Source organism: Phaenicophaeus curvirostris, chromosome 5, assembly GCF_032191515.1.
Source record: "Phaenicophaeus curvirostris isolate KB17595 chromosome 5, BPBGC_Pcur_1.0, whole genome shotgun sequence".
Lineage (NCBI taxonomy): Eukaryota > Metazoa > Chordata > Aves > Cuculiformes > Cuculidae > Phaenicophaeus > Phaenicophaeus curvirostris.
In genome coordinates this window covers 63,154,434-63,167,488 of record NC_091396.1, presented here as the reverse complement: position 1 = coordinate 63,167,488, position 13,055 = coordinate 63,154,434, and the positions used below count along the sequence as shown (strand labels likewise).

General features: G+C 45.4%; 1 protein-coding gene across 1 annotated transcript in view; it reads right to left on the bottom strand.

Moving 5' to 3' along the window:
• Positions 1-13,055, bottom strand: part of PRKCH (protein kinase C eta) — a 131,674-nt gene that overhangs the window by 50,622 nt on the left and 67,997 nt on the right. Inside the window, exon 10 of the mRNA XM_069856831.1 lies at positions 347-501. Coding sequence (XP_069712932.1) covers positions 347-501 — 155 coding nt within the window. The remainder of the gene's footprint in view (positions 1-346; positions 502-13,055) is intronic.

Sequence of the window (13,055 nt, the reverse complement as noted above, 5' to 3'; positions counted from 1 at the left end):
TTCTGGGGCTGATATGAACCAGCTACATCTACAGAGCAACGTCAATTGATGCCAATGCAGAACCTATCCCCTGTCCCTCAAAGGAAAACCTGTTTTTCTACGTGTTCACACATACATCACAGACTCTCCCTGTAATCAATACTGCAGCCAAAAGTTTCACTCCTTCCTGGAAGCTGGTGCACCTTGACCAAGGTGCAGGGGGAGAGTGGAGGTACTGTTATCCCAGCTGACAACTTGTTTCTGGCGGGCAGCAAGTGACAGTTATTTATTCAAGCAGAAAACTCAAGCTATCATCTCAGCCATGGGGTTCAGACAAAGAGAATGAATGAATGAATGCAGAGCTCACCGATAAATGATTCCTCTCTCATGGAGAAACATAAGGGCTGAAATAATTTCTGCAGCATAGAACCGGGCCCGATCTTCATCGAAGCGACGTGACTTCTGAATATGGAACATCAAGTCCCCACCATTTACGAACTCCATCACAAAGAAGAGGCGATCCTTCACACGCAAACACAACAGATATGAACAGCATTAATCATATCCTCTGTCAGGCTTAGAAAATTCTAAGTAACACTGTAAAGTCCTAAACAAAAACAGATTAAGCACCCATGAGATGTTGGGGGAAATAAAGAACAGCTGATTTTTTTCAGAAAAGGTTGGGTCAGTACCAGGAAAATCTGTTAATACCTCCTTGCCCTGCACTCCTCCCAAAAATTTTGCCTCCAGTTAGGAAATAAATTCCTGTTCACATGTGGATTAGGTATATCAGTAGGTGTATGCTCATCACTAACCACCTCCCCTTGGGCTTTCCTGAACTCTCCTTAGCTTGAATCAGCAGAGGATGATAGCACTTCAACAGTACTCTCTGGGATGAGTGAGCACAAAAGATAGCTGTAAAAAACCACTTGCTCCCTACTAAACCCCTCAGATCTCTGCAGAGAGATGCTCCATAACATCATATGCATAAACAGACTGCTGCTTCACCACAACAGCACAAGGGCTCAGGAATAACAATGACGATGATTACTCGTGAGATATATTGACACTATGAGGTATGTGTGTTGTTTTCCAGAACAGAGTTTCTTGCCATACAATTGCCTTAAAGCTGTTTTTCAGGCCCTCAGATTTCAGCTTTCCCCATAGCTCTGATTAACCTGCAGAGATCTCTGGGTGATGAAGGAACTGGTAAGGACAAAGTATAAAACAAAGTTTCTGCTGATCAGAAAAGCAACTTCTTTGATAAAGTGCAGCTCATTAACCACAGCTGCTGGTCTTTGAGGTTTCTCTTTTGGCTTTGTTCCGGTTTTCACAAGAGTCTACACTTAAGAAGGCATTTGCTTGAGCTGCGTGCTCAATAGTCTGGATCTGGATTTCGTGCAGGCAAAGGGAGTGCTAGCTTAATTGTGACAGGAAGGACACACAGTGATTTATCACAAAGCTAAACCCTGGAATTGTTGCAGTCTGGTTCAGAAATTTCCCCTAGTAATTCTTTCAGGACATTCAGTATTGATTGTTTGAGTTTTACTCTAAATACCAGGAATAAGCAAACTGGAAAAAAAAAGAGGTATACAATTCAGTTGAGACCAGTCAGCCTTTTAATGGCCCTATTTGCCCTTCTTTCCCCATAAGCCCCTACCCAGGTCTGATGTTAATCATCCACAAGATTGTTTTAAACCATCTCTAAGTTTAAGAGGATAAGCATTGTTATGCTCCACTTTCTGGCAGCCAGCCAGCTTGAAACGACTACTGGTATTAACATCTTGAGATGCACACAGCAGAAGAAAAGCAACTAGGAATCTTTTCATCCCTCTCTGGACAAGAGTAGGAAAGCAAATGGCTCGTGACAGATGAGGACAGCTTGCTCCTCATCACCATCCTGGGTTCTGCCCAACAACTCCTTCTGGGCTCCTTCAAGAAGCTAAAATACATGTGTTGCCAGCAAACTCACAATACTAGTGTGCATAATGCCTAGGCCACATGTTAAGGGTTCTCTCCAGTCCTTATAAACAACAATACTTCATTGTTTCACTTCGCCTTTATTTTAGGGCTGCTGAAAGAAACTCAAGCTGGCTCATCTATGGCAGCACCTTAAGCCAGAGCAGCACAAATCATGCAAACCCACCATGAACCTTGGCTCTTCAGCCCACATCAGATCTCTCAGACCACACCTTCATTACCGTTGGTTAAACTGAGCCTGGCTATGCTGTGCCTACCTGTTCAGCAACCCTTCCTCCAGCTGCAGCGCAGATATCACCTCTGCCTTGCCAGTCAGGCCAGCTTTTACATCTCCTTGTTATTCTTTCCTGCCTCCTTCCTCACTGATCTCTCCTCATGTCACATGCTTATCTAGTCCAGCTTGTTCAGGCATCTCTTCAAGCCTGTACTTAAAAAAGAAATCCCTCTTGCCAGATCTCCAAAAGGAAGTAATTTCATTTACCAGCAACCTGATGAGGGATGTATGTGTGTATTTATGTGATACACACGCTTGTATAAACATGCATAGTGAGGTGAACATGCATACATTTTCTACTATTTCCTTAAAGGTGAGCTTCAGGGAAACAAAGTTAACTCTTCCTGTCTTAAAACATACACATCTTGCTTCTCCAGTGCTGGCAAAACACCACAGCCCATCTAGATGTATTTGTCTGTATTATGATGCTTGAAGGAAGATACCACCTCTTATTTCTCAAACATTCCAGTGAGCATAGAAACAGCCAGTTATAAAATCCACATCACTATTGACATGGAATTAGCATCTTTTTGTTATAAACAGCTCTTGTTTCAGACTAACCGCAAACTTGAGCAAGTATCATTGCAGGTGCTTATGTGGTGCTCACAAGCATAACAACTAACATCTCACCTCCACTCATGGTCTCATTTTGCAGGTCACGCATAAATATGGATTACTTAATAACTGAAACTCTCCCTTTTGGGTCAAACAAACTTTGGACAACCCTTTTTTTTTTCCTTTAAAAAGGGGTCCAAATAATTGTTTGTCCAGTTTTCTAACACTCAGAAATCCCATGAGGTTGCTGAAGAAAAGAGCAGAATGAGTATTATAACCTCTTTATAACACACCATTTGTACACTGGCCTGCTTCATAACTGGCAACAATATTAGAGAAAGCACCACTAATGATGACCCTTTGGGGACCAGCCAAGCATTCCAGATCTACTCTTAATCAAGGCCATCAGCTCGCCAAATTGTAAATACCAACCACTCTCCCAGGAATCACTGAGAAATAAACTAAACAGTGGCATTTTTTTTAAAAAAGGCAGTTTGCAGCAGGTAGAGCGAGAGAGAATAAATACCTTAAATAGGGGCCAGGAAAAGGAAATCTTAAACCATCGGATAGTTCAGATACTTGCAAATTTGACCTGAGTTACATGTCTCCTTTCTTGGGGTCTACTAGCAGGAATTAAGAGGAGTTGAAAGCTGGAGTGTTTTTTGGCAGGGCTTAATGCTGAAATCCTTGCATTTCTATTTTTCTGGTTTGCATTGCTGAGAAGTCTCCTCTGATACGCTATCTCCATTTGACGTTTGCCAAAGTAACAAAAGAGCATTTGTGTCAACAGGAAACGGTGACGTGAAAGCCTTCGCAGCACTGGCAGCCGCATGAGGAAATCATATTGCACCATTTCTGCACTGGGACAAAGATGAATAAAGTCTCACAGCAATTGTTACCGTAATTTAAAGAAACACTTGGAGGAAACAAAGTCCATGGGACCAGGCAGGCTCTTTTCAAGGCTGGCCTACATCTGGAGATTAGCCCTGCCAATATCAGAGCAAGAGAGCTGTTTCAAGGGTTTTTTTATTTGTTTAAATTTCAGTTTGCCATCTGTATTTGTTTGCCTGTTAGCAATGCAAGGGCTGCTGGAAGCACATACAATGTCCCGAGGACAGCGTTTCATAGCAGGTTTTTTGTATTTGTTTGTTGCCTTAGCAGGGTGTTGGTGGGGCTTGAATAGAATCCTTGCTTACAAAAGCCACTGGGTGGGATAATCCACATACTGGTTACTGCCCCTTGCAAACACAAGTACCCACTGAAATCCAACTCAAACATGACTTTAGCCCTTTGTTCTCACCAGCTCCACTAGAAATCTTTTCTATACCGCGATAACTTTCCTCTTCATCATCACAGGGGGAAAAAAAATAATCCAAGTTTTATGAAAAGGGCATCCTTTCTCTACCCTTGCCCCAAAACAGCCAGTGCAATGGCTAACTTCCACCTCCTTCCAGTTAAGAATCATAGATGACGTCCATGTACAACCCACACAAGACCAAAGACCTCTAAAGACAGTTAGGGTGAGGGGCTTATCTCTGATCACAGATCTTTCGTGCTAAGTAAATCAGACAGGGTAGCACCACTGCCCCGGTTCAGGCAGCACAGAGGGTGAACACAGGGAAAGACAAGTGTTTCCTATGTGCAGACATCAAAGAAGACAATATCAAAGTTGTCCCCTCTATCTGCCACCCTACAAGAGGTTCTGTGCCAAGGGCAGTGTGGAGGCCAGAGGGAACTTCTCTCACAAGAGTCATTTGTGGAGGTTCAAGAGACTCACTGGAAAACACCAAGGGGGGTTCTTCTCTCCAGCCTCCAGAGTCACCTGGAATAGGCTTGAACATCTCCATTGCAGCAGAGCTCTCCCAGCCACTGCTTCTGCCCACATTTCTCTGCAAGAAAAGGGGTTGAGTCACCCCATCACGGATACGTCCCAGCAGTAATTTCACCCAAGCCCCTTCTTTAGCTGACAGAATCTAGAGGATATGGAGACCTGCTTAGACTTCATTTAAAGTAATGGTCCGATTCCACCCCTACACCCACCAACCATCAAACCAAAAAGAAAAAAAAACAGCCTGGCTCGGGAATTTCATTAAGTTTGCATTTCATCTTTATGGAAATAATTTATGCACACAACTCCTTAGAAAATCAGCTTTGGGCTCAGTCAGAGCTCACTGAAGCCAAAGGGTTTCCCCAAGGAAACAGTCACTTCTCACTGTTTTGCCAATTTATGCTTTGCAGAGCAGAAGGCAGGCTTTCAAAATTATCTCCATGCAGAGACAGCTGTGTCACTGCTTCCCAGCACAAGCTCATTGTTTCCAAAAAGAGTAGCAGGGCTTAGGGAGCTTGCAAGCAAATTATTACAAGATAATTACAAGAGTTGGCAGGCTCCCTCATTGCTCCCAATGTTCCTGTTCTCCCTTCGTGGTCCACAACTCCCACACAAAGCAATCTGCCTCAGGTCTTGCTGGGAGCGTGCAAATAAACCACGCTGTCTCAGTACCAGCCTTCGGAAAGCCACATGTCCAACTCCCCCAGCAGCATGAGTGGCCATCCGTATCTGGGTCAAGTCACGCCGAAGCACAGGACTCAGAGGAGGAATAAGGAACAGTTGATTTTCTCAGCATTTATCTTCGTAGGACTAAGACAATCAGGAACGACACTCAGGCTCTGCTCTGTGCTGAAACACCTTCCCTCCCAACCCAACCCTGCACCCTGAGGAGCTGCCTGCTGCTCTCAGCTATGAGGATTACTGGAGGGTAGGCTGCTCAGGCGGGTTATACGTGGCAACGTTTCACAACCAGAGAGGATTGCAGGTGTCATCAGAATGGGCTTTCCAAGAGGGGATTGCCAAAACAACCTTTGCACACACACGTGTGCACAAGATCTGAAGCAGGTGCAATGATCTGAGCCCCAGATTTCCAGGAGGTGTCAAAGCTGGAGTCTCCTGACTGTGACAGAGCAAGACAATGACTTATGGCAGGCAAAGATATGGTCCTTGGATCTCAAATCAGAATAACTACACTAAGCAGAGGAGAAGAAACACTCCGCACTACACTTGTTCAGCTAGAATTATTTGCACACATTAGTGATGCTTCTTGATCACAGTCGCAGCAGCGACTGCCACGGCACCTGCCACTGCTCCGCTCACCGCCACAGCCCAAGACTCCCAGATGAACACGGTGGCGTCAGGTTTTACAGCCATCTGCTAGCTGATTTTTGGTGCTCTGGTAGCTGTTTTACCTCTCCGCTTCAGTGACTTGCAGAAGTACGCGCCAGCCTCAGGAACCACTTCTGCCTAGGAGCAATCAAGCAAGGGCGCGTGCCCCAGACGGCACATGCAGCCCTGGGGCTATCAAGGACTGGGGAGATCGCTGTGCACACTGCCCCATCTGAAAGGCTGAGAAATGGAAGGGTTCTTTCTTTTGCTGATTTTAGAGTAGGTTTTTGCCAGAAGGATGAACAAGTGAATATTCAACAAACGCAGGAAGGGCTGTTTCCTCCAGGCTGTGAGTGCGTTTCTAAGAAGCGCAGGTCGCTTCCTCACTCCAGGCTCATTTTTAGCTCCTTGAACAAAGACCTACTGGCGTCATTGTCACAGCTACGGGAACGGGGCAGTTTCCACTGGTTATCACTTACAACCGCGCTCTGCTCTCTGATGCTGCTGATAACAGGCACAACGCAGGCTTCCCCACACCATAGCAGCGAGGCACATAAACATCGCCTAGAGAATAACAAATTGGCTCTTTCCATTTGCATAAATAAACTCAGCAGGGTCCCTCGGGGTAAAGGCTGCCTCCTGCACGCATGTGCACACAGCACGGTATTAACCGTGAGCTCATTCCAGAAGAGCTGAACAACGACAATCGCAACCCAGGGTGAACTGATTGGAGCTGTGGGTTTCCCAGAAAAAGAAAATAAATCACGAATCTAACCACACCCTCCAAATTTCTGCTCCCGTTTTCTTAATGTCAAGTTCATGGGCTGGACAGTTTTTTGTAACACAAATTCAGTCATTTCCCTGCAACAATGCATCCTTTGGGATATGCAAAGTAAACTATAAGCACATCCTTCTTCATATCTCTTCCTGTTAAGACAGTCTAATTCATGGCAGGATTACAAGATTCACTCATCTTATGACCAGAAACTTTTACTCAATATACATGCAAAAGGATGGGTTTTTATCACTTTTTTTCCACTTAAAAAAACAAAATAAAAACCCCAACTAGGAAAAAAAAAAGTCTCAGGTACTAGGTTAACCCAGGTTACCTAGGTTAAATCACATACAAAATAGTGTCTGGGTAATCCCATTTTCTTTTTAAAAAGCCAATTTGGCCACCATTAAAACAGAATATCCGAAAAATACAAAACAAATTGAAAAAAGAAATTAAATTAAATCCTTCCTTCCAGACCTTTTAAAATGACATAGAAAGGTCCTTTCCATTCGTAAGATCAAAAATCAAAGGGCTGGCGGAACTGAGAGGGGAATAAATTGAGAAATAAGTAACTAGAATGTATCAAGCTATAGACATCATCCCTTAATCAAAGATTTATAGGGCATCTGTACCCCTCAGCTAGCTGCTGGATCATCATCATTTATCAGAAGAGAGCAGCTCTGTAAAGATCACACCCTTTTTACAGCCCTCAGTTCAGAAAAAAAGCTGCTGTAGCTGCTGTTTCCAGTTTGGAGTGACCAACTTAAGACTGGTCTGGACTACTTTTTAAAATAGCAAATTCTGTAATGTCTGCTGGTCTCAGATAGTGCTGGGGAAGGCTAGAGTCTTCTACAAGCTTGGCCAAAAGTCTTCAGAAAAATTAAGAGTGCTGAAACACCCACAAGCCACTTGGAAATGGATTGATATGAGCGAGGGCTTTGTGCATCTATAGTCACCTTAAACATCACCTGGAAAGCAATATAGATTCAAAGACTGAAAGCTACAGCAACCACTGGATCGCACCTCAGCTAGTTCTCTGAGATTTGACTGCCTTTTCTTCCCCCCCTGCTCCTCAATACCGAGCAGCACCTGCTTGCTGAGGCTGTTCATGACCTGGTCCCACTTTGACCCCTTCTTATGCCACAACTTCTTCAATTTTAAGTCCAAAGAAATATAGTTTCACACACTGGAGAGAGCCTTAGGCAACAGCACCTCTTTCAGCCACCCTTGCACTAAGCTTCATAATTTTATATAAGTTACAACCTCTCTCATTAGTCGCTGCAGATGGAGACAGGCATTTTCTCAGTTTTATAAAAAACAAGTATTCAAAAGTCCCTCAGCAACAAGGGGTGGGAAAGATACACTCAGGGGCTACAGCGTGATCATGGCAGCTAACCCTTCAGTTCATATTTTCACTTCAGCTCACATCACCTCAGTGTGCAGCTCGAGTGCGGACACCCAGCACAGGTCACAGATAAAATCAGAAATGTCAGTCTGAACTTGTTTCATCTTCTGCAAGAAAAAACACTCTGCCTACAAAAATAAAACCCCTGACCCAGTACGTTCCTGCAATGAAGAAACCACCACAAGCTGTTACTGTGCACACCAGGGAAGCCAAACCTTTCAGGCTGGGCTTTGGAGGTCTCACGCATCTGGTTTACCAGCAACTTGGGCCAGCGTGTCAGCAAAGATGACAGGGTTTTGGTAGATATGAACACTGTAAAACCACAGAAAGACACAGTTTTGACCAGTTTGCCTTTATTCAGTGCTAGGCACGAACGGAGGCAGAAAGGCAGAAACCAACTGCCCCTCCCATGGTTGCAAAGCCAATGTGAGGGCACCACAGCGCACACACACCTGCACAAGCTGCACTAGAGAGAGGATATTCCCCTGTACCTCCCTGTCTAACAAGCCCCAGAAAAACCTAACTTTCTGCCTCAAGTAAAGTACTAGTCAAGCTCCTTCAAGCTTGACTTCAGCAGGACTTTGTGGCAGCACCCCAGTGGGATACCTGTGTTTATAGCCAGAAGGCATGCTAAGCTGCACCAAGCTTTCTTGAAAGAGCCAGGGTTAGAAACAGAATGCCCCCATCAACATCTTCACTTGATTTTGACGGGCAGCAACAAAACTGAAGCGTGTGCTGGTTCTCCAGCACAGTGGCTTGGGTTTAGAAAAGTTCTCAATGCTCAAGAACAGGGGAAAAGTCTCAATGCTTGCAGAAAAGCATGCAAGAAGAGTGTTTGGCTGTTGGGTGTATGCACGTATGGTGTCATGCCTCCCCAACATGCCAGAGAGGGAAGGGTGGGAGTTTACAGACTGGGAGATGATCGAAGCTATCTTTGCTGCTCCCCAAGGGCTCCCTCTCAGTGCTTTTCAAAGAGAACATCAAAGAGGCCTCACTGCTTCCTTACCGCCCACCAGCAGGCTCCAAGGCCTGTGTCAGGATACTTGTTCATCTAGCCAGAGCCCCAGGAACGCTGCCGTTGCCTTTCCAGCCTTCCTCACCTCCACCATGCCCATGCCAAGCTCTGCCCCAGGGCTGCCCTGTGCTCTATGCATTTGCTGACAGTGGAGTGGCTGGTGGAAAACCAGGCTGATGCTGGAGATCCCCTGGAGGGACCGTGACTCAGAGACTCCACTGGACATACAAAGGCATCTAAACCACTCTTGTGGCATCCAGGGACCAATGGATGGGTGAGCAGCCAGCCAGCTGCCACTGCTCGGTCCCACCACTTTGGCTGGTGGGCCCTCAGTTGAAAATTACGCTTCCATCAAACGTTCTAGGTTAGCTCTAACACTTTTAGGAGGTGAAATACAGGCTCACCTCTTTCTAAACACCTGGGTGATCCATGACACGATGCGCACACTGACCCTGAGAGAACTGCCCCAAGAGCCAGCAGAGATGTGGAGAAACCTTCCCCTTCCATGTCGAGGAGCATGACATCAGCCTGCAGCTTGTAAAGGGGATAGAGAACTGCGTGCCGGACAGCAGGCTGCCCTCGTAAAATAAGACCAGTTCAATGATTATGTTGCCCTAGAGTCCCTACTGGCTTCAATAGCAACCCTGCTAGCTATTATCTCAGAAGGACGCTCATTATAGAAAATCAAGTCCTTCTGCCAAGTTCTCGTGTCTCACTATTTTTGGAACAACACGGCCAGGCTCTGCGCCTCAGCAACTGTCAGCAGAGTCACACGGAAAGCAAATCCATTTAACGATCAGGCTAGCGGGGACACTGCTGAAAACAGCATCGCCTACGGGACAGTCCCCTGGAAGCACCCTGTGGTCATGAGAAACGGGATAAGGGGAATAAACCTAAAGCCCAGAAGCTATCTGACACTCTTTGCATGGGAAGTTGGTCTCCCCCAGCCCTTTTCATTCTTATGTATACAAGTGGAGACAAAAGGATTCAAAAGCAAACCACCTATGCAGGAAGGATGGTTCCTAAACCTCACAGAAGACAGGACCTACCTACTGCAAACTCATTTTAATTAGAACATTCCTAGATCCACATTCCCCAGGATTAAATTACTGATTCAGCTATTTATACATATAGCCACTTTCATCTGTTCTAGGACACTATTGTTGAGGTGTTGGATGACACCAGCTTCAGGTAAACAGAAACAAGCATTTTTTTGGTGTTTGTGACCCCTAACGCAGGACCCATGATTATCTGCAGGTCAGCCCCAGCACCTGTCAGCAACTTACAGCTTACTGCAGCAGGAGCATAATCCTCTCTGACACTAAAGGATGATTCTAAGGCCCTAGAAAAAGCAGAGGTAAATGGCTTAGGTGAGGCAGAAAGTTCTCAAAGCAAGGCTTTCAATTAAAAAAAAAAAGATAATTTAAAAAAAAAAAAAAAAGAAGATGTGGTGAGCAACGAAGACCTCACACAGATGCAGCTGGAGCAGGATTTAACCTGCCCCCCTGCAAGGTAGCAGCAGGACTCCTTCCATGCTTTTCACAGGAAAGGAATCTGGAGGTGCAAGTCCAGAATTGCCCATCCCAAAACTGGGCACACACAGGGCCATGTCCAGCCCATGCCAGCCTGCTCTGCAGCTGATTTTTCCCCTTTAGGCTTTGAAAACTGTGACTTCTACCAGGCAGAGACAGCTTGCAGCTCCTACCACCTAGTGGCTGCAATATTTCTCTGTGACAGAGCAAAGAGGCTGTTCTGAGGTCAGGCAACCTCAGCCCACCCCGGGCAACAAGGGCTTCACTTATGCTGCAGCTGAGACTAAATTAGGACCACACTGAGCACAGAGGCAGCACAAGAGAACAGAAAACCTTTCTGAAAACCATTAGCCGCTAACGTAAGGACAGAAAAAACCTCAGCTAGCTCTGAAAGAGTTGAGCAAAAGTAGCAGCAATATAGGTGAACTCAGGCAACGCGTTGCCGTTTCTGGTATTTGTGCCAGCTGAGATAATGATGGTTTATTAGCGCTACATGACATCGCACCGCGCAGCACAGACCTGTTCCAGCCCGGTTTAAGTCAGCCCTGGGCTGCGTAAGTCAGTTTGCTGGTTTGGGTAAAATATTATACAAGAGCCTGAATTCCAGTGGCTCTAGATCCAGCCAAACCCTCAAACCTTTTGAGCACTCTGTCCTCAAACTGCTGCGGCATTGCAGGTGCTTCCAAGGTCCTTCCTTTCCAGTTTCCACAATTTCCTCTTAGACTTGGAGGCCAGGACCATAACTGGGCACCCCTATTCTGGATGCAGCTTTACCAGTGCCAAGGAGAGGGGATAACAACTTCCCCATAGCTCCTAGAACAGACCAGCACATAATTTATGTGCAATTAGACTACACTGCTGGCTCATACTGAACTTGGCACCTACCATGAACCCCAGTTACCTTCCAGCTAGGCTACTACCTTGCCAGTTAGTCCCAGCCTGTCGTGATGCATCTTATGGGATCAGGCTCTTAACTTTGCTTTGACAAATGGTATGAAGCCTCAAAATGGCTAGATCTGGAAAAATTCCTAAAGGCATGCCCAGTAGGTCATAAATCATAGAATCATAGAATAACCAGGTTGGAAGAGACCCACCAGATCATCGAGTCCAACCATTCCTATCAAACACTAAACCATACCCCTTAGCACCTCATCCACCCGTCCCTTAAACACCTCCAGGGAAGGTGAATCAACCACCTCCCTGGGCAGCCTGTTCCAGTGCCCAGTGACCCTTTCTGTGAAGAATTTTTTCCTAATGTCCAGCCGAAACCTCCCCTGGCGGATCTTGAGGCCATATTTACCCAGGATCCCCACAGCAGACTGGAGTCACGCTTTGTTTTTTATAACATGAACTTTAAATAACATATTTTCAGAATTTGGGCTGTAAGTGTGATACACGTGATGCAGTTTCCACATAACTGCAAGTTGAACTAGGTATTGTTTTAGGTAACCTTGCCCCCAGCTCAAACATTTGTAACATTTTCAAATAGGGCAGCAGGCTGACTTTTGAGTAAGTGGTTACTCTTTTTTTTTACATATATATATGTGTTCTTTTCTGCCAAGTTCATGTTAATGGCAGGGATAACCCAGTTCCATGTAGAGAACAAGCAGAAACCCCAAGTGCCTGGTTAAGCCCTACTGGAATTGCAATGCTCTTCTCTGTCCAATGAATATCCTGTTGCAATCATTTATTGACTATAGCAAAGGGATTTAATGATGCTTTTATAAGCAATTTAAATCTGGTTATTCTGGATTGAAGTGGGTGTCACAGTGCTAGAGCACGGGCAAAAGATGTGACGAACCGCATTACTCTGAAATCTACTTTTTGTTTTGTAAACACTTCTCTTTTTGGTTTTATTAATGGAGGGAAGTGACTTTCTATTATTGACAATCCAGAAAATGAAGCAAAGTGAGATTCAAATAAAAGATGAACCTGGGAAAGACTGGAAATAGCAGGGCCGTGCAATGACAAGCACCACTCCTTTGGTCCCCTTCCAGAGACTGACCACCTCTGCGTTTAGGGCAGCAAGGGCTGAGGGATTCTTCCCTCCACTCCTCCGACAGCAAACTGGTCCAGAAAATCCTGTTCCAGGCTGCTCTATGGTTTAGCAACCTCCTTTTCATTTCCAGTCTAACTGTACCTGTGGCCAGCCTAGACTCATTTAATCTTAGCCAACATCTTGACAGCTTTGTTTCCCTCCTCTGTGTTCGACACCTGCAGACATCCTTCCGAACCTCTTTTTGCTTTCAATTTGCCAGTCTAAACAGGCTGAGTTCTTCCCTTTTTCTCCCCTTCACAAGACTCTGCAATTACGTCATCATCCCAGAAGACCTTGTCTGCACTCACAGCAGACTGCATTCATTTTTTGAACATGATGGATGGT